This window comes from Denticeps clupeoides, chromosome 14 (genome assembly GCF_900700375.1).
Source record: "Denticeps clupeoides chromosome 14, fDenClu1.1, whole genome shotgun sequence".
Lineage (NCBI taxonomy): Eukaryota > Metazoa > Chordata > Actinopteri > Clupeiformes > Denticipitidae > Denticeps > Denticeps clupeoides.
In genome coordinates this window covers 8,641,657-8,662,395 of record NC_041720.1, presented here as the reverse complement: position 1 = coordinate 8,662,395, position 20,739 = coordinate 8,641,657, and the positions used below count along the sequence as shown (strand labels likewise).

General features: G+C 44.7%; 2 protein-coding genes across 3 annotated transcripts; both read right to left on the bottom strand.

Moving 5' to 3' along the window:
* Positions 1-2,226: 2,226 nt before the first annotated feature.
* Positions 2,227-8,297, bottom strand: ppil4 (peptidylprolyl isomerase (cyclophilin)-like 4). Its single transcript, XM_028952975.1, has 13 exons — positions 8,192-8,297; positions 7,745-7,812; positions 7,569-7,633; positions 7,365-7,482; positions 7,113-7,255; positions 6,672-6,768; positions 6,414-6,530; positions 6,204-6,328; positions 6,055-6,121; positions 5,481-5,592; positions 5,154-5,250; positions 4,656-4,791; positions 2,227-2,528 (listed from the first exon to the last, which is right to left on the bottom strand). The coding sequence occupies exons 1-13, from the start codon at positions 8,259-8,261 to the stop codon at positions 2,325-2,327; spliced, it is 1,419 nt and encodes a 472-aa protein (XP_028808808.1). The 5' UTR covers positions 8,262-8,297; the 3' UTR covers positions 2,227-2,324.
* Positions 8,298-9,140: 843 nt separating this feature from the next.
* On the bottom strand, positions 9,141-20,297 carry LOC114802958 (uncharacterized). Of its 2 annotated transcripts, XM_029002128.1 has the most exons (23): positions 20,128-20,297; positions 19,746-19,817; positions 19,525-19,645; positions 19,345-19,447; positions 18,686-18,808; positions 18,486-18,602; positions 17,291-17,451; positions 17,061-17,207; positions 16,789-16,891; positions 16,545-16,673; positions 16,275-16,460; positions 15,343-15,599; positions 14,320-15,237; positions 14,022-14,127; positions 13,784-13,888; positions 12,140-13,420; positions 11,925-12,047; positions 11,679-11,807; positions 11,396-11,588; positions 11,178-11,302; positions 10,876-11,054; positions 10,607-10,740; positions 9,141-10,460 (listed from the first exon to the last, which is right to left on the bottom strand). In XM_029002128.1, exons 1-23 carry the CDS (start codon positions 20,144-20,146, stop codon positions 10,228-10,230), a joined length of 5,064 nt encoding a protein of 1,687 aa, XP_028857961.1. In that variant the 5' UTR covers positions 20,147-20,297; the 3' UTR covers positions 9,141-10,227. The 2 variants fall into 2 exon arrangements, with proteins under 2 accessions (XP_028857961.1, XP_028857960.1); XM_029002127.1 differs by having other exon boundaries at positions 11,178-11,588.
* Positions 20,298-20,739: the final 442 nt, after the last annotated feature.

Sequence of the window (20,739 nt, the reverse complement as noted above, 5' to 3'; positions counted from 1 at the left end):
GTAACCCAAATGTGATTCCCCTGCAGTTTTTTTTCTTTTCTTTTCTTTTTTACCTCTTTCATCAATGCCCTTTGTCAATCAACGGAAAGATCCTGTCACGTGGTGCATGTGACTTCTAGTGCTGTATTGCTTGACCAATTATTTGTGCTGCAGTTTGCTCCTCATGTTTCGAAAGAATGGGGGGGACAAATCTAATACGCAGCAGTGCCTTTTTTTTCTCATTAATATTTAAACACCACACTATGCCGTCCCTGTTCTGTTGAGTAAAATGCTGATGAGATCAGGCGCTTCATCGGTTTGACAAGAGACTGTACACGATGGGGCATCCTGGTGAAGTTTTAAGAGAACTGTTGGAAGCTTCCTATACCACGCCCCTCTGGTTCCATCGTAAGGTGCCGAGAACTGTATGAAGGTGTGACTGATTTTTTTTTTGCACTTTTGCAAGGGTTTTTTGAGCCACTTGAAGTTGGAACTAGAGGGTAAGAAAAATCAGGGCTCAGCACAAAACTTTAACACCGATCACTTAAAAAATTCTGAATCATAAAAGTTTCCTTTTTTTTTTTTTTTTTTTTTTTGTGTGTGTGTGTGTGTGTGTGTGTGTGTGTGTGTGTGTGTGTGTAATAAATTGGTGGACCACGTGAGAAGGTAGTCTCAGACAAAGGACAAAGCCTCCCTCCAGTAGGGCTGTTGTGGCTTGTGGAGTGGTTTTCAGATTTATTAATCAGATTTTTATATTTTCCTGAGGACCAACATTTTGTCTTGAAGTTGTCTGAGATGCCTCTCTTCAGATTCCCTGTAGTTTGCACTGTCAGTTGCACAAACATTCTATTCTTTTTTTTTTTTTTTTGCTCTCTCCTTTTTTCCTGGAAGCTGAGTTTTGTGGAAAAGGAGAGGGTAACTGCAGGTATCCTCGGTGATGAGGAAGGGTGTCATTGCAGGATTTAGTATCAGGATGTACTGAAGGGAAAAACTTTGCTGTTCTAATTCTTTTGCTATTCTTTGGTTGGTCAAGATGTGCTAAATATATCTGTATGAGCTTGATGCTTTAATAAAACAAAATGAAATGAACGTTTGTGCCATTTTTTCCCCCCGCATTCCATTTTGTAAGTATAAAATTCAATAGATACCTACATCCAAAAAAAGGAAAAAAAAAACAAAAAACGTACACTTGTGATGTTTGTAGAAGGTCACATTACAGAATAAATGCATCAAATAAATGCATTCTCTCTCAAGTGTTAAGTGTACTGCTAAGGGACGCAGTGGTAGTAAGAGGGGTTTGAACCCTTTGGCAGGTGTTGCGCAATGGGCTCCTACCACTCACCCCCCCCCCCCCCCCTTCCCCCCGTATATACCCGAAACAAGACAAAACCTCATTTTAAAATCCTGCCCTGTTTATTAACAGAACATATGAACATGATTGCTCCACTGTTTAATTTTTTTTAAATAAATGAATGTAATTTGCATAATTGTTAACTGGTGAGACTGCTTGTTATTCTTAAATGGCATTCTTATCATACAAATCCTCTGGGGGTCAGGAAGAAGTCTTTCTGGATTATTCTCGGTTTCAGTGGAAATGTTGTGAAGTGCCAGTGAAGAACACAGGCTGCTACAGTCTCTCGATTCACACCGATCAAATTAGAACGCAGTCTTCTAGCGCCACCTACTGGTCAAAAAAAAAATAATAATAATAATTTTTACGCTTAATCAGCTGAGTGCCCAATGGTGCCAAGAGAAACTGTTAAGAGACATGAAGTCTACTTGCAAGACGTAAAAAAAAAAGCAAGTTAATCGGTTATGAACTCGCTGCCTCTCTATGGAGAAATTCTGCCAAAAGTAATACTGATGGGTTGTACAGTAAGCTACACTTCCCTCCTCCCTGCTATCTGCACTTCAACTTCCTGTCCAGAGAACAAAGCGTTCCCGCTGGGATCACGGCAAGCCATCAAACGTTACATTTTTTTTTTTTTAAGAAAAAAAATTCCCTATTAGGTCAAACAGTTACTCCAAAGTAAAGAAAGACCCATGTTTACTTTTCATTTATAATTTAAGAGATGCTGGATGTTCTGCGAACATCTGAATGTTGGTGAAGGTAAGTCAAAAAACAAACCTGTTAACCTGGTCCATGCATGAAGGTCTTAACATGGCAAATAATACATTAATGATAACATGACAGCACAGGAAAAAAGGTGGCTGTAGTTTGTAGAGTTTTTTTAAAAACTAGGGCGATTTTTGTCTAAATCATTTTTATTTGTTTTCATGATGAACAGGTCGCATTCAGGGTTCAGTCAAGGACAGGAGGACAAAAGGGACAACTCTTCGACCTCTCATCTGTGTCTGCTGCGCTCTTTGTCCTTTGACCTTTTGGGGCTGTGGCTACGGCTGCGGGGGTGGCGACCATGGGCCTTGTCGCGGCTCTCGTGGCGATGTTTCTCGCGGTGCTTGTGGTGTCCGTCCCGATCACGGTCTCTGGATCGGGATCTGGATCGGTGGCGGCCTGACTTCTTCTCACGGCGGCTCTCGTCACTCTCCTGACAGTGGGAGAAAGAAGTGAGAGGAGTTAGAAGGTAATAAAATAAATTGCACCATAAATTGCAACATCTTCTACAATATATAAAAATATTTATTTTGTCTGTCTTAAATCAGGGATAGAGAATCTGGTCCACCGAGGCCCATTTCTTTGCAGTTTTTTGTACAGTAACTCTCACTGAGTCAATAATAAAGGTGTATCAAAAAATGGGAGGAGCCTCTGTTATTCGCTGATTGAAACGTCATCTGACGACATCACACCTGCACCACTATTGGCCCTCAATGGATTAGGTTCTATTAATTCAGTGATTCTCAGGCTCCCTCTAGTGGCACAATAGAAATAGCAGCAGTTAAACTACACATAAATAAAAGACAATATTTTGATGCAATTTTTTAACACATGGATTGTGAACAATTGTAGAGTGATGAGAGATCTGAGATAGGAGAGCGCTGACGCAACAGGGGTGGTGGTGTGGGAGAATTTGAGAAGGTTGAAAACAAGTCCTGCTGCAGCGTTCTGGATCAGTTGAAGAGGTCGAGTAGTGACCAGAAGTCCAGCCAAGTGTGAGTTATAGTAGTCCAGTTTGAAGAGGACAAGCGATTGGACAAGTATCTGAGTTGAATGGAAAATTGAATCCTCCTAACATTGTAGAGAAGGAATTGACATGAGCAAGAGAAATGTGAGAAGAGTAGGAGAGGGAATTGTCCATGGTTACCCCAAGGTTGCATGCAGTGAGTGAAGGAGAGATTGAGGAATTGTCCATGGGATATTTTAAGGTCCTGTTGTGGGGAGGAATCAGCAGGGATGAATAACAGTTTGAGTTTCAGATGATGTTCTGCCATCCAGGATGAGATGTCAGACAGGCAAGCAGATTTTGGTAGACACGTTTACAAAAGAAAAGAAGCAGTGATAGAATAACCCATAAGAAGATATGAAGAAGATAAGAGAGGGCCAAGTACTATGCCCTGAGGGACACCAGTTGAGAGCTTGTGATGTGGTCCCATTCTGTCACATGGTAAGATCTATTGTCTAAATAGGAAGCTATCCACTGCCGTGCTAAGCCACCAATTTCCAGACCTTGAGTGGGCAGTTCTGAAACCAGACAGATTTGAGTCCTGAAGGTTGTTCTGGGTAAGGAAGATAGGAGTGAGACTGGTCTATAGTTGAAGATATCAGAGGGATTGTGATGATTCTAGCCTTTTCTTTTTGAAGACGTTTGGGATGAGACCAGATGTCATGGACTTATTAAAGATGGATGTGATAAAAGGGAGGAGGTCATGGTTGAAGCATTGTAGATGGAATTGCATCCAGTGATGGATGAAGTGATGAGTTGTAGGAGCTCATCTGATATCAGTGTATAGAAGTAATCCATTGAGGGGGCTGGTTTAAACTACATTTAGATCTGTGGTAAATAACTGGCAAAGGTGTTCATCTGCAATAATTGAGGATGGAGCTGGAGCAGTTGGTGGTTTGAGTAGAGAGAAAAAGATGCTGTGTAATTTGATTTAGTAAATGTTTGCTTTTGCAGAAGTTACTTAAAATTGAAAATTCTTCAGAAGACAATATTTTGATCATTCAGAGTCTAATTGTGATTTCCTCCATTTCGTTTCTGCTGCTCACAGCACCCTACGATTGCTACGTATTGCATTAGTCCTCTTGGTTTTATCTTCATTATATTATTTTGCCATTAGAAAGAGCTGATCAAGAGTTAAATCAAGAGATGCAAATCTCAATTTTGCCCCAGTATATATTTACATACATGCAAATTTTTTTTTTATTATTACCAAAAATAAATATTTTGTTTTGTAGTATTCTGAATATTTTGATCTGTAACAGAATACATTATTCATTATATTTATGGAAATTTGTTTTCAACAATCACTACTTTTACAGGGTGGTAGTAGCCTAGTGGGTAACACACTCGCCTATGAACCAGAAGACCCAGGTTCAAATCCCGCTTACTACCATTGTGTCCCTGAGCAAGTTGCTCCAGGGGGGGACTGTCCCTGTAACTACAGATTGTAAGTCGCTCTGGATAATTTTAGTTGCCATGAAAAAAAACATTCCCTGTTTCCTCTGATCCACAGAACTGAAAGTTTATCACTAATGACTCTGAATCCACTCGCACCTTGGACTTCTTAGGCTTCCAGCCATCCTCGTCATCTGATTGGTGGTGATGTTTCTTTTCTTTTTGTTTTTTGTCAGAGTGTCGATGAGTCGCACCTTCCTCATCCTCTTCATCAAGAACCAAATCATACCTAGAGCTTTGGCTATGGTTAAAGAAAAAGCAGACAATCATCTTCTTGTTCAACCTTAAATTTCCCATCCTGTCACAACCTCCATGTGAAACTAGACGAATCTTTACTAGTTTCCTTGCTCAGTATGTTCCACTACAGAGGTCAGTGTTTCAAACCTCAAACAGATTCACACGTAATATGCGATCAGTTAAACAACATGGAGCTTTTAGCTCCTGCCAAGTGATAGTGGGCTGCTTCCTAGAATCTGTGGCCACAGTCATTCACTGAACACTTTCTTGACCTTTAGGTATTTCCTGATTTATTTAAATGAATGAAATAGTGAATGAGTGACTGCACAGGTGCTGAAGTTAACCACATCAAAAGGATACTCCTGTTTCGGCTTTACTTTGTCCTTCAGAGCCAACTTTGATCGGCTCTCCAGGTCTTTCTCATAAGCTTTGAAATCCTCCTTGGTGTACTTTCCTCCTTAAATTATAAAAGAAAAGGTCACAGTATAATTTTTCATTCTTCCCCTATTTATTGAAAATTCGGAAGAAATCCTAAGTAAATAAATAAATCGCTTATAATATATATATAAAAAATAAATAAATAAAAAAAAAAAAGAGTGTCACCATTTGAAACCCTTTTTTAAGACAAATAGTAGTGGTCAAACCATTTGATTAGTGAGACTTTATTGAGCGGGAACTTGCGGTTACCTTTTCCCTTCCACTTGATCTTGGCTACAGACTGGCTGAAATCCACATGAATCCTCCTGTCATCAATCAGCACATTGTCCATCTTAAAATATGCCTTCTCACAATCCTCCTCCTGAAAGATGTACCAAAGTCAGAGACTAGAAGTGCTAACAGAAGTATTATACCTCAAAAACTATTTGATTTTTTGGACAGAACATTTATGTAAATTCTACTCTACTTCTGTGAAATATTTAAGGTAGTCTGGGGCCAGAAAAAAAAAGCACACACAAAATACACCAAAAGAAATAAAACAAACTTGCCATATTAATTAGATATTTGATATTTTAGATTATAATTAGATTATGAACTGGCAAGGAAATTTTTAATTCTTCATATATCTGATGGTGAATGCCAATGTGTAATAATCTTTGCCCAACAGGGAAGGAAAGGAATCAGTACTGATAAATATTACTGCCCCCTGTTGGCTGAATGTTGAATGGGGGTCCCTGCCTGGTGTCACACGATCTCCATCCAGGGAACACAAGTGCTGTCATTCACTGTACACACACACACACAAGAAATTAAACAAGCATACCGTGTCAAATTCTATGAAAGCGTAGCAAAGAGACTCTCCAGTTTTCCAGTCTCTGATGATCTCACAACTGCAATGACAAAATATTAAAGAATTAAATATTTTATTTATAATAAGTACATAAAAGTCACAAGATGAAGAGAGAAATTGACCTTTTTATGGCTCCAAAACGAGAAAAGATTATCTCTAGGTCTTCATCTGTGGTGACTGGGTTCAATTTACACACAAAGAGCACATTCTCTGGAGGTCTAATATCAGCATCCGGCAAGTCACCTACCTACAGTACATACACAGACATGCACACATACATCATAAACTATATTTAAACCACTGATTCAAAATGATATTGACATGGTTCTCACCATCTCCAGCAGAATAGCCTGAGTCTTCGCTTCTTTTTCCTTCAGAATCTCATCCAACTCCTCTGGATCTTTTCCTTCAGTGTCGTTTATTGTCTCATAAGCACCAATACGGCCACTCTGCATCATAAGCATTGTTTACTAGATTATTACCAACATTTGTGGGCTAATATTCGTTCTTCATCACATACATATAGCCATTCTTGAGCGTTTACATCATCTATAATTCTTAAAAATGGATCAACGTGTAGTGAGTCTCACATCAAGCTGTGCTTTTGTGGGCTCGGGAGATCGATCTGGAACCGGCAGGTCAGCAGGGTCATCAAACGGATCATCCAGAATCACTGTGTGGTTTATCCTAAAGTGAAACAAGATTTGTTTTTGGCTGGAACTTATCCCAAATGCACAAGAAAAGTACCTTCTGCATGATATATGTACTATTATTGTTGTTATAAAATGTAGTATTGGAATTATAGTATGCATATTTTAATAGGGTGGTAGTAGCCTAGTGGGTAACACATTCGCCTATGAACCAGAAGACCCAGGTTCAAATCCCGCTTACTACCACTGTGTCCCTGAGCAAGACACGTAAACCCTAAGTTGCTCCAGGGAAACTGTCCCTGTAACTACTGATTGCGTCTGTAGCGTCTGATAAATGCTGTAAATATAATAACCAATCAATTGATGTTTCCTTCTCCTTACCTAATGTCTTGAAAGGGGATGAAGTCTTTATCAACAAAGGTTTCATTGATCTTCTGGACCACATCCATGCCCTCAGTCACCTCTCCGAACACCGTGTGGAGCCCATCTAAATAGTTCAGGTCCTCACCAGTAGTGATAAGGAACTGAAATCAAAGAGATAATACAGTAATTATTTCTTCAGATTGTCCATCCCTTTGGCACATATTAAAAGTTGCCTGTGAACTGCACTTCATGAAAAGCATGACTGAGAACCTGAGATCCGTGCTGCAAGTTGCCATTGTTCACCATGGACACTGTGCCCTTCTTCTTGTGTTTTATCCGGGGGACCTTCTCAGCTTCAAAGAAGCGAGCCTGGTCCCCATAGAGTTTACTAAGGAAATAAAACAATCATCTTTCCCACCACAGGAACATTTTACATTTTCATGCTGAGTGACATCATAAGACAGCAGCACTGACCAGAACACAGACTCTCCTCCTCGACCGGTACCCGTGGGGTCACCGGTCTGCATAATAAAGTCCCTCTGGTGAAGAAAAATATATATATTCAAACATCTTAGCATCTAGAATGATTTATTGAGAAATAAATTATAGCACAAGCCTAGAATGTATTTTGGCCGAGTGTGAAGTCGTACCTGCACATTATGTACAAGACAGTAGTTGTAGTATTTGATCTTGCATAACTTCAGGAAATTCAGACACGCTGCAAACAATAAACAAAATTCTACCTATTAAAGGTCAAATAAATTAAAAATCGCATAGGGCTGCTCATCAGCTAGTTCCGTCACAATGTAGTAATAAAGCAATTTAGACATTTAGGATAACTTGTCAGAAGGTCTCAGTGGACATATTTTTAGAAAATATGATTTAGAAAAGATTTAGAAAATATGAAGAAAGCCTGCTATAAAAGTACTGCTAATGTTAAGCTAAAATTTAAACTCCAGGGTAGGGTAGCCACGTAGCTAACACTGGCTAGCAAACCAGCAGGTTCATCAGATCGCGGTTACGCAAACCAGCCAGCAAAAGGTTGTTAATACCCCACAACCTCGAGACTAGGCAACAAATCGGCGAAGTTGTATAACCTTTTGGCCGCTCTTCGGTATATAAATCTATGACGATATCGCCAAGAGTGGTTTCAAGCAGGACCGCCATTCTTCATCACGTGACCCAGCGACGCAACGAAGACGTTCAACGCTGCACAAGTGTTGCCAAGTTCGCCACTTTTCAGCATATTTTTTTGGACCCTTCTTTTTTCTGAAACGGCGCTTGATCCCTGCAGCTGACGAGTACGGAACCTATGGCTTCTAGAAAGGATGTTTTTTAGAAGGTCAAATTCTAAATGATACGGCCTCTACACAGACTCAGTTGGTTTAACGTGTGATCTGGCAACTTTGTGCAGAATAATTCCTGTGGGCATGACACCTTGATGGGTGTGTGTAGTGTTACTCTTCGTGCACATCATTTGTTTAAAATAAGTCCTTATTTTTGGACTGTAAGTTAGACATGCACTTCAGTTAGACATCCTTATCAGTTTTCTCTCGTTTCTCCGATGCTGCGTACCACTCCAAATCTTAGTTGACTTAACAGGTCAAAGGTTAAATTTTTAAACGTAAAAACTGAACGACTGTCTTTTGAAAAGGTAGTGGAATAAAAAGTGAGGTCTTTGACATTGAAATGTACTGGAATAAAAGTAAAAAGATACAGCAAAAAAAACTACTTAAGTACAGAAACCAATTAGATTTACTACATTACTTTTAAAGGGGATTAAAAGGTGATGCCATATTTTCACAGATCACATATACACATTTATATAATATAAATCCTCAGTACTTCACATCCAGAGATCTCTGCAGCGTTCGAAGGTTATAACGAATTTTCCAAAATGGCAAAAAACTGCCAAAGAGCTTGTCCGGCATGGGCAAAGAGCCAAACAAACGGGTAATTCAGGGTTTTAAAATTAATTTTATAGGTTCCCTTTTGTAGAGTGCAACGTAATAAACCCTAAATTGGAAAAAGATACTTCAGGCCACATTCTGGATTAATATTTATTATAAAAATGTCATACATGACATACATAACTTGGTATTGAATAGGTAGAGCATGTGTGTCCCAGAAGCCCAAAAACAAGGGGGACCAAATCCTGCAGTCAGTTGAAGACAAAGATCTATGTATGTCTCTCCGGTAATGCTTGGTGCTCTGAACATACCCAATCTCCATTAAACACATGAAAGCAGCCCAAATACACATTGTGATTAAATTAAAAAAAATGTACAGAAGTGCTCACCACACCATTTAAATGAAAAAAGTGGGCTGGTTAATTTGGGCAAGGGTATGGACAAACACGCGCAAAAAAAAAAAAAAAAGCAGATAGCTGAGAAATGTATATTGCAAATACACTTTTAAGTCAGGTAGTTGATATATCACACCAAACAAATAAAAAATTGCAAGTGAGCATCACATTCAAAATAAAAACCAGGGTCAAGTGCTAAGGCCAGACATGCAAAAAACAAATAAAATGTTTATAAAAAAAGAAAAAAAAAAAAAGCATATTTGCACATTAAGATACACACTCAGCTCTAACAAAATATCAACATTTGTGCAATAAGTATTTGTTTTTTTTAAAAAAACAAATAAAGTGAGAGAGGACTTAATGCACTGCTCTTATAGCGCACACATGCTCAGGTAAAAAACCAAGTAAAACACTGAAAAGGTAACACTGAAATGATAATAGTTAAATATATATTTTACCTTTCAAAATATATACATTTCATTAAAACGGCAGTTTAAAAAAAGTTGCTTGATCAAATAAACAGGAGGTAAATGGTCAGGTCACTTCAACAATAGTTTCCCACCACAGTCCCATCTCAATGAAGTACCATAAAACATTTAATGATCCCCTTCAAATAATTGAATCATGTAGATATTTAAGACCACAGCTTAAGTTCCTGTAATTCTAAAACATTTTTAAGAACTGAATTACATCTTGTACAGACAGACAAAGGTTTAAGGCTACAGATCAGACTTATGAACAATATACCGCATATGTTCAAAATACTTGGCACCTGTATTCAGTGTATTGCACTTAGGGTGGCAGTCCTTCTGCTGCGCCAATGTCATTTCAGAAGCACTTCCGGAAAACAATCTCTGGGCCAAACTCATCATACTCCTCCTGACTGATCCAAGCAGATGAAAAGGAAGGAAGGTTGGCCAGCACTGCCCCTCCGCTCCAAACCGAAAAGTCTCGGTCAATGGGGCTGGTTACCCGGACACAATTGCCCAAATCTCCAGGCGCCATCTTCTTCAGCTCCGTCTGAAGACGCTCAGGAAGGCCTGCCAACAGCGTGTTGCCGCCTAAAGATGACATGAAATAATTCGATTTTTATCTTACCAAAGAGAGAATATGCTTACCAAAAGCTAATAGTTAAGAGACCTTAAAATCCCACTTAACTAAAAACAAGACTACATATGAACCAGTGATCCTGAAAACGGGACCATACCTGACAAAACAACATTTCCAACCAAGCTCCTCCGTAAATCTATGTCAGACTGGAGGATCGATTTGAAAATGCTCTCATGGATCCCATAGTGCTCCCGACCAATCAGCTCTGGCTTGAAAAGGATCTCTGGAGCTCTGGGCAGAGATAAACAAATCCGACGTTTCGTAGTTATTTTATTGCAGGTGAATATGGTTAACCATTGAAAAGAAAATCAGTAAATTGATTTTAATCGAATCGACTCTGAACGGACTGTGGTGCTTCCACTGTACCTGAACCGCTCGGTGACCAGGTTGATTACTTGGCCATCGGGCATGGTGTAGTACACCGCTCTGCCTCTGGCTAGCTCGGCCTCGTGGTCCAGGGAAACGTAGCAGTGCTTTTCCTTGATGTCACGCACAATCTCCAGTTCTGCAGACGTGCGCATGGACACGCCCCGCTCCTGTAACAACTGGAGCCAGCAACAGAGATCAGGTTCGAGGAGTCCGACCTCCCGGATAAAGTAATGGACCGTTGACCTGAATCAATACATTATTCCAGGCTGGTTAAGTAGACTTCTAAAGGATGACTGTACCTTTGTGAGGTGCAGGGTGACGTCCATGCCAGCCAAATTGAAACGCTGCACTGCATGAGGGAGGCAGTAGCCATCAAATACCGGCACACTGTGACTGACTCCATCCCCAGAATCAAATACTACGCCTGGAGAAGAGAAACGAACAAATCTTAATAAAGGAGTCCAATAATGGAGGTGGTGTCTAATAAGAGATGTGAGAACATGATCAGGCAGCGAACCGGTGGTCCGGCCAGCAGCATACAGCGCCAGCACCGCCTGCATGGCCACGTAGGTGAGGGGAACGCAAAAAGCTTCAAACATGAGCTCCACCATCCGCTGGCGATTCTCCCGCGGGTTCATCGCGGCTTCGGTCAGCATCACTGGATGCTCATCGGGCTCCGCGTTCAGCTGCTGGAACGCATGGTGCCAGATCTGTAGCAAAGCACATAGACAAAGTCCAGTTACGCACGCAAATCAAGCAACCAACGCGGAATCAATGACGTTACGTTTCTACATTCGCACCCTTTCCATTTCATCCCAGTTCTGTACAATTCCATTTTTCATGGGATGCTTGAGCGTCAGTACTCCTCTCATATGCTGAGCATCATGCCCGATGTACATTTCTCTGTCAGCGCTTCCATTCATCACCTCCTGTTGACAAAGAAAACTGACATTTACATTGAGCTCAAACAACTCGCCAACGAACCAGCCTTCACTCTCCAAGCAACTAACTTTTTTTCAAAATTCTTACAACATCGTTTTTCATACCTCATACTTCGGAAGCCCTATGACCGTAGGAAATATGGCTGTTGGCAGGCCTTGGTCGGAAAATCCAGCCTTCATTAAACCAGATCCGGTGTCAAGGACTATTGGAGTTTTAAAACTTGACATCTGCATTAGATTAAAAATATATTTATTTTTAAAAAGTTTAAAACCTTAAATTCATAACTAACTTCAGGAGGGACGTTGTTCGGACGTTATACCGCTCTTGTGCTTGTTATCTGCTGACTGGCTGGTGAGCTGCAGATGTAACGCGTTGAAGGTTCAGTGACGTCCAGGTCACAAGTCTCGCCGTTCACCGAATCGGCCAGGGCACGTGATGCGGCGTTTACCTCGAAATGCTCAACTGGGAGGGCTTCTGAAAAACTCCTGCAAGCCCCACTGTCGGTGAATTGGAACGGAGGCCCCGGTGCCGGGATATCTGCAGGGTCACATGACACTCGTGGGGACACTTCAGAGTGGTCACTGCCTGGTAACTGGCCCTCAAGGACTGGGTTGTTATTATTATTGTTGGAGTGCTCGATCACCTCTGGATTCGTGATTAGACTTTGACGTTTTGTCCGTTCCTTGGGTTTTGGAGGCACTGAAATCTCTGGTAAGTCTGACGAAGCCCTAAATTCTTCAGGATTCTCGAGGGGAAACAAGCTTGTTCCTCCATCTAATTTCTGCTCGGTGCCTAAGACGAGATCTGCACCAAGCATCGTTCTTGGTTTCGGTACAGGAGGCGCGTCCACGTCGCCACCAGGGTCAAACTCGCCAGGGTCTGGCGATAACTCCGGAGCCAACGAAACCACAGTCACCTCGCTGGCAGCCACTTTATCCGCAAAGTTCCAAGCCGTTCCTTCAGTTTCTAAACCCTCACCGTCCCCTAACTGCTCAGACTTAGGAGAGTCCGCAACAATTTGGCCAGAGTCATCGTAAGCTGGAGGACCTGAGGTCAGGTCCAAGGTGACGTTCTTCCTTGCACTTGAAAACAGCCGGTCACACAAAGCGCTGTCCTCCAGGTTCAGTTTAGGGGCCCTCCCCATCACAGAGCACGTCACAACTTTACGACTCCGGCCTTCACGTTTCTTCAGCTTACCTTCCTTATCCGGTCCTTTATGAAGAGTCCTCTCCATTTTCTCTACTTCCCTTTTCTCCTTCTCTAAGTCCCTGAGAAACTTCTCTCGATCCTTACTTGAGCTACGTGGTGGCTTCTCAAAAAGGATCTCCTCTTCCTGGCGCCTGAACTCATGTATCTTCAAGTTCTCCTCCATTATACGTTCCTCCAGGGCATGGAGCCCTCTCAGCTCCTGAGACAAAACTCCACGGCTGCTCTGATGTCTCTCGAAGTTGGACCCTGGAATAACTGGGTCTTCAGTTGTCTGCGGGAGAACGAATCTTTGTGTTTCACAGTCCACATTGCGGGACGCGCAGTCAAGGGGTGATTCCTCGCCTTCCTTAAACCCAATGACGCCAGATTCCATTAGCTCTTTCGGTGACATCTAGCAACGCAAAAAGGTTTCCACAGAAACTGGAGATTAGGATTCACAAGTAGTCCAGTCAAGTAAATTCCACAAAATAAATTAAGTTACACCATGCAACAATTTCTACCAAAGAAACTACTTAAAGTGAAGTGATTGTCACATGTGATACACAGCAGCACAGCACACGGTGCACACAGTGAAATGTGTCCTCTGCATTTAACCCATCACCCTGAGTGAGCAGTGGGCAGCCATGACAGGCGCCCGGGGAGCAGTGTGTGGGGACGGTGCTTTGCTCAGTGGCACCTTGGTGTATCAGGATTCGAACCGGTAACCTTCTGATTACGAGCTGTTTCCTTAACCGCTAGGTGGTACACCACTTACCACACTGGACTGTTCATTTCCCCAGGACATCCATGGTTTGCTTGAGTGCTCAGTCTTCAGAAGACAGTCCAGCATCTCCTCCTGTGCCAGGACATTCTCCTCTTCCTATTTCATAGAAATGTATTCATTTCACTGTAGCGTCCATATAGATAAACTCAACTATTGCAAATCCTTCTACGAGGCTTTGTGTGGAAGTGTCTGATGGGACCTCCGTCAGAAAATGCTGCCCATGCCTTACCAACAGAATTCCTGCAGTCCTGTCAAGGATCTTCTCCACCTCCCTCAGCCCTTCCTGTTCTCTGAGCTCCCACCCACTCAAGGAGACTTCAGACAAATCGTTTAACCTGCAAAATTGAAGGTCACGCACGGAGTCACCAGACCTGGTTAGACTGGTTGTCAGTGCCTCACGAAAGCAAATAAAGGCCTGCAGGTCATGGAGGATCAGCAGAACTGGTTTTGACTGAGCAAGGTGAAATGTGCATTGCTGTGTGCCTGTATGTTTAATGTTGTGAATTTATTCGGTTTGCCCACATTACCTTTCAGCGGGATCCCGCCCAAGGTCATGGAAGTCGTACGTATCCCACATTAGTGAGGGTTCGGTGCAATTGGCCACATCTCTCGGTTCTGAAATAGTGCTGGACAGGACATTGTGAATAAGGCTAAGCTCAGGGTCTTCAAAACTCTCCTGGGGATGCAGTGCTTTGGCCTTCGGGTCAACCGCCCAAACGTCAGTCTGTGCCGGCCGGTCTCGACACCGGCCTGAGGCATCACCGCAATCCGATTTGGACAAACTTGGGCTTCCGGAGTCTCTGTGATGGGACGTGTTTGGCGTGATTGTGACTGTGTAGGAATTTTCCAGGTCCTCCACGGGTAGCCCCAACCATGGGTTTTTAGGGAGGGTGGAGGTGCGCTTTACCTTGATCTCAAAATTGAGCGAGTCCACGGTTATCTTGGGAATAATTTGAATGCTTGGGGCGAAAGGGCTCTCCACAGAACCGGACTCGAACCCTTGATGCTCCTCTGAATCCGACACGCTGGTGAAAAGCTCATGGACACGGGGCCGTAGCGACTTTGGCCTGAGGCTCTCCCTGCCGTTGCAGTTACCATTCCCAACATCAAGGTGGCTGCTTCCAGCGCAGTCGAAGCCGGAGTCGAATGAGCTGAGGGAAGGAGGTTTGCCGGTTGCAGGTACAGGCCCAGCGGTCTCCAACCTGCCTCCACTGGGCTTCATGTGCCGCAAGTTTGAGGCGAAACTCTGCTCTCTGGGAACAGACGCCACACCTGCACCGCGCTGGAAGTGGATCCCATCCGACTCATTTCTGTCCGAAAGGGGTGTGTCTGGAATGTTCTGGCAGTTGCTACTCAGGAAGTCATACTGCCACTGGAGTGCTAATTTCAGGTCATGGAGGGACACAGCGCCAGGACAGGTCAAGAGTTTCCGGAGGATCATGCATCTGCACGGCATTTACGGGTAAAAATGAAATGTTATTAGAATGGTAACGGTCCAAAAAATATATAATAATAAAAATACTAAATGACACCCACGGAAACCAACTCACCGATGTGACAGCTGCTTGCCTGACTGCTGTAACTTTGCTTCAGGGATGACATTAGCCAGGTGGGCAAGCTGGACCAACTCCTCCGTTTCTGGAGATGGGTTCCTTTTGAGGAAGTTGCCCACAGCTTGCTTCCACACAGGCAACCCAGGCCGTGCGTCAAGTGGACTCTGCAGCTTGGGGGCCGTATCACAGGTCCCGCCGCAGAGAAGGTCCTGGAGGAAGTTCTGACACAGGACAAGACTGTACCAGGCCTTTGCCTGTTGGAAAACATGGTAAACGGTCACGTGATTCTGCCGGTCCTACACATAACCAGTCTCTGATTGAGAAAAATACAATCATACACAACAAATTATGTCTTTTCCCCTTTGCATTTTACTCCTGTATTCCTTGAGGTGATGTGTCACTGCATAATATAATACTAATTTCAATATAAGTTCAGTATTTTAAAGTCTGCCTGGACCAAAACAAACTGTAAAACCTTGTGCGGGTACTTTAGCCAAAAGAATAATTAAATAGAATGTGTTTACGACAAAATGTGCTAAAGCCTCAAGCTGGAACTGGACACCACCACCAAACACAGATTGTTAGCATTCTTTGTACTCCAAACGTAGTCGTGCCTCCAAGTCATGAGAGCTGGCAGCGGTTCAAGGCCTCATGACTATTCACTTCTTGAACTCGTCTTCCCATTTCACATTACTATCATGTGACATAAAAGCTCATTTGCAGTCCTGTTTTGATTCACACTAAAATCATGAAGCATTTAAGAGGTTAAAACCTCTCACACACACACACTTCTACTGCACATAACACCGAAGGACTAGTGAAATGGAATGATTAGGAATAAATTAGACCATGCAGGCCAAAGCGTTCATCTGGTAACAAATGAGAAAGGTACATTTGAAAAATGAATGAAACGTAATGTCCGAACTGACCCTACTGAGGCCGCGGTGGAAATTGGCCACTGCTCTGAGGGTTTGGTACAGGAGCTCGACTGCGGAGCAGAAGCTCTCCTTCAGCCCCTCCAGTTCGTCCACCCACCCCTCCCCATGCAGAGCTTCACCCAGGGGGATGACCATCGTGGTCTTGTGGATTACATCTTCAGCGCGGTGGGCCAACACCTGGCAAGGAAACAGTAAGACGTGTTCACTGCATTCCGGATTTATTTTTTAAGAATGGAATAAGACGAGGAGCAGTAAATTTACCATGGCAGAGGCGTACGTGGACGTCTCAAACTCCAGCATCAGTTGCTCTGCTCTGGCGGCATCTTTGGCTATTTCCACGGCGTGTGGCTGAAGTTTCTCAGTCCGCAGGGAAGCCATTTGTTCAGTAATCTGACCCAAAAAAAAAAAAAAAAAAAAAAAAAAAAAAAAAAAAGGCCCAACCGCCATGTTGATTTAAGCCAACAGCTGCCCGCCGGCAGGCGTTTCGGAAAATCAGTCGTCGTACCTGTTGTGCCTCTCTCTGAAGCTGAAGCACATGCAGCTGGAGGCGGGCCTTGGAAAAAGCCCGTTTCCACAGCAACTCCACCTTCTCCACGGCGGAGGTTATTCTTTCAGCCAAAAAGAGAAAGGAGGGGGCGGGGTTACTTAATCCTTGACTAAAGTCACGGTTATGATCTGCCAGTCAGAACAGTGAATTATTTACACGGAACTACGGCAAAAAAAAACGCGGGTCAAGCGTTCTTGCACCCAGAAACACGGAACAGTCACGCTCCGCACCTGCTGTAGTTCTGCAGCATGTCCAAAGACGTCTGCACGAAGATGCTGGTGCCGGCCATGGCCTGGTAGCACGGTGCATTCTCGGGGTAGCGCAGCTTGGCCACCACGCCTTCGCAGTGCCTCAACAGCACGTCCAGGCCCAACTCCCTGATTCGACGGAGAAAGACGTGGACGTCAGAACATGGAACAGTCGAGTCCCGCCCAGCACAGAACGCATACGAGCGAATCACCTTCTTAGCTCATGAAACCTCGCTTCGTTAACCAAACAGAAGTCCGTGAGGTCCTCAAAGTCAGAGGGCACGGGCTGCTGCGAGATGGCCTGCAGAGTGGAGATGCAGGACGGGAGCTTCTGAACCACCAGGAGGAACTCCTGAACAAAGGCATCAATCTCCTGAACAGAAGCAGAGAAGAAAAACATGGGAAGGAACTGGAGGAGTAAAATCCACGACAACTGATCATTCCAGAACCTTGGGGCGTTTTATCCTCCCCATCGTCAACAGTAGCCCAGCGTGTCCTTGGGAGTGAAGCCCAAAAGTTTCAAGCATGCTTTTTAGAAGTTTATGGAGTGACTTACCAATCAGTGTCTCATTTAAACTCACTTTTACACCCTGACTTTTGACCCAGTGTGAGGGTGGTTCTTACGCGGTCCTAGATGTTTTCTGCTCCATTGTTTCATGTAAATGTTTGTATTTTTACTGAACACGGTCCATGTCCGTCCTGTCCCTTGCCATTTTAATTTAATCCTGTACAGCCCCTTTGGTCAGCTTCTTTGTCGTTTTAAAGTACTTTATGAATAAATACGGTATGGCAATTGACATCACAAATTCTGCAAGATGGGACTTTTTTGCATTTGTAGAAGCTACATGATCCTGCATAAGAGGCCTAATTAAGGACAAATCCCACAGAATGCAGACAGACATGCCAAAATATGTGAACATCCATTTAAAAAAAAAAAAAAAAAAAAGCCGCCAAGCCGACAGCATGCTTGAGGGCGCGTTTGGGCAGAATAAATGTTTGGGAAGTCCCGGATGCTATATTTCCCAGTCCTGCTCAACGCGCGCGGTCTAACATGACAAAATATGAAAAGAACTCTAAAGAGGTCGGGGGGGGGGGTGCTGCCTTTCAATTGCTAATGAGGTCATGTGGTTGCGTAGACGTCACCAGGGCAACAGACAATAGTGGGGACCGCATCACGGGGGCCTCATTAATAGAAGGGTGAACTGAAGCCACGTTTTTTATTATATAAATGTCTGCAATGCCACGTACTGGGAACGTACAGATTACTGAACTTACAGAAAAACCTCAACTGTGTGAAATAAAACGGCTGTTCATGGCTGGAGTCCTAGTGAACCAGATTCCTCGCAAGTCGCTCTGGATAAACCGCTTTCTGGACAGTTATGGTTGTAGTTTCGATATCCAGGTTACCTTGACGAACGTCACCCAGCTCCTGTGACAGTACACCAGATAGCCTCCCAAACTGGCCGTTAGCTGGCTCCGGTCGATGTGGTTGGACAGCTCGAACAGCTCCTTGAGGACGACGCGCTGCGGGGAGGGGACAACGCGGTCGTGAGACGCGGCCACTCGGGGAACGGCAGGGACGCAGGAGGTCGGCGGCCTTCGCTCACCTTGAACGGGGCAGCGATGTACTGCTTGGAGCCGCTCGGCACCAGCGCTTTCGTCAGCAGCTTCAGGACGTCCCTCTTCTTTGGCTGGACCACGTACAGCGTGTGGACGGTCCTCTTGTTCAGCTGGACGGGGCGCAGGGTAAAGCAGCTGAGACTTCCCCGCCTGCCCGCTCAGACGTTCCAACACAGACACCATTAATCCCGACAAGCGCGCCACAACGAGATAACTGGAAGCATATGACCCCAGGCGAGCATGTGACGCACCCCGCGCTCGCCAGAGTCTCGCGGGACGGTCCCGGAACCACAAAACGCTTCCAAGCAAGTCGCATAAGAGTCGAACTAAACGAACTAAACTAGAAAAAAGCTTGAGCGTCGAGTGGGAGAGAAACTAAAAGCACAAACCCAACAAAATAATGACATAGGGCGGTGGTAGCCTAGCGGGTAACACACTCGCCTATGAACCAGATGACCCAGGTTCAAATCCCCTTTTCATACCATCGTGTCCCTGAGTGTCTCCAGGGTGGGACTGTCCCGGTCACTACTGATTGCAAGTCGCTCTGGATAAGGGCGTCTGATAAATGCCGTAAATGTGCAATAGTCCACCATTCCTGTGGGTAGGTCGGTGGAACTGGTTAAACTGGCGGTGGGTGGAACGTTACCTCCAGCAGCAGGAGCAGGTCGGCCACGAACCTCGCGGTGGGGACGGTGGCCTGCCTCAGGTCGGCCACCAGCGACACCAGACTCCCCTTCTCCTGATGCTTGCTGGGGAAACGGAGGAAGGGGGCGTCGTTTTTGTTGGTTTTGTTTTTTTTTATTATTATTAATGGCGAGGAACGTACTTGTGCGCGCGTAAGAAGTAGTGGATGAAGTTGGCGACGTCCTCCTCGCCGAGGTCGGGCAGCCTCTGCTGGGCTCCGGCGGGGAACACGACCAGGGGACACCCATGCTGGTCGAAGGCACCTGCGCCGAACACACGCTTTAGAACCCCGACACCGACCCCCCCCCCAAAAAAAAAAAAAAAAAAACGTGAAAAGATGACCAGGCAGGAGGCGCATTTTACCGGGAAATATCACCGCTCCCGAGTTCAGCACATGATCCGCGGGCAGCGGCGGAGAGGAGGACCGCTGGAACTCTGCAAACATCAAATCTACATTATTTCCATGTAAAACTTGGCACAAAGAAGGAGGAAGAAGAAACGGCGAAGAACGCCTCAGCTATGCATCCGCTCCCTGCATCCCGGCTCCGGTTTCCAACCGGCGGAGAGAATTTTTTCCCTTTTTAAAAAAAAATAAAATAAAATAAAAAAAAAGCTTCAGTGCGTCTCACCCCCGAGACGTCTCCGTCAAGAAAGAGAAAAAAGAAAAAGGGAAAGAAAGAAAGAAAGAAAGAAAGAGAAGTAAAGAGCCCGAAGCCGCGGCTGCCTGCGCGTAATTGGCGGCTACCTGTCGCCGGGGAGGCCATGTCGGGGCGGCGGGCGCTGGAAGCGGGTCTCCTGGACGGGGGAAGGGCGCTCACGGCCCGGCCAGGCGCCGGCGGCTCGGCTCGCCTCCGCTCGGGACCGGGAGAGCCGCCGCTCGGGCGGCGGTCCGACGCGCCGCGGTCTCCGCCATGTTGCGCCCGGGCCGGCGCGGCGCTTTTATAAGTTCAGTCGCGGCGGCGGGGGGGGGGGGGGGGGGGGCGGGGCTGGGCGGGGGACAGGCGACAAGTTCCACGCGGTCGCGTTATTCATCACAATAATTCGTTTCGAAAATGTCGGTCGGAACGCGTCGCTTGAAAGTTTTTTGAAAGTTTTAAGCGTCAATAAACGCGGGTTATTGGTACAAAAATGACATTTTACCCTCTGCATCTGTTTTATTGTCCTTTATGAGTAGCAGTGTTATTATTGTCGACTCTTGTAAAGACCGAAAGGGCCATTTTGTTCCATCCAGGCATGTCTCTTTGGTGACAGTAGAAAGGAAACCGGATCTGGGCCGAAAGCTGCCATTGTCCCCTCCAGGTCACCTCCGAGACGCTGGGCCTGTTGCTGTCAACAGTCCAGAACGCAGGCGCTGCAG

Bases quoted from the DNA above. Each gene is read 5' to 3' on its own strand.
- LOC114802958 (XM_029002127.1), bottom strand. The intron at 17,452-18,485 runs GTAACCTGGATA...GCTTCTGTTCAG, and splicing joins GCTGGGTGACGTTCGTCAAG to GAGATTGATGCCTTTGTTCA. The intron at 16,892-17,060 runs GTGCGGAGCGTG...TTTGGCTGAAAG, and splicing joins ATGCTGCAGAACTACAGCAG to AATAACCTCCGCCGTGGAGA.
- ppil4 (XM_028952975.1), bottom strand. From the start codon at position 8,261: ATGGCGGTCCTGCTTGAAACCACTCTTGGCGATATCGTCATAGATTTA. The intron at 7,256-7,364 runs GTTCTCAGTCAT...CTTTGATTTCAG, and splicing joins ACTTGCAGCACGGATCTCAG to TTCCTTATCACTACTGGTGA. The intron at 6,329-6,413 runs GTGAGAACCATG...TATGTACTGTAG, and splicing joins AGGCTATTCTGCTGGAGATG to GTAGGTGACTTGCCGGATGC.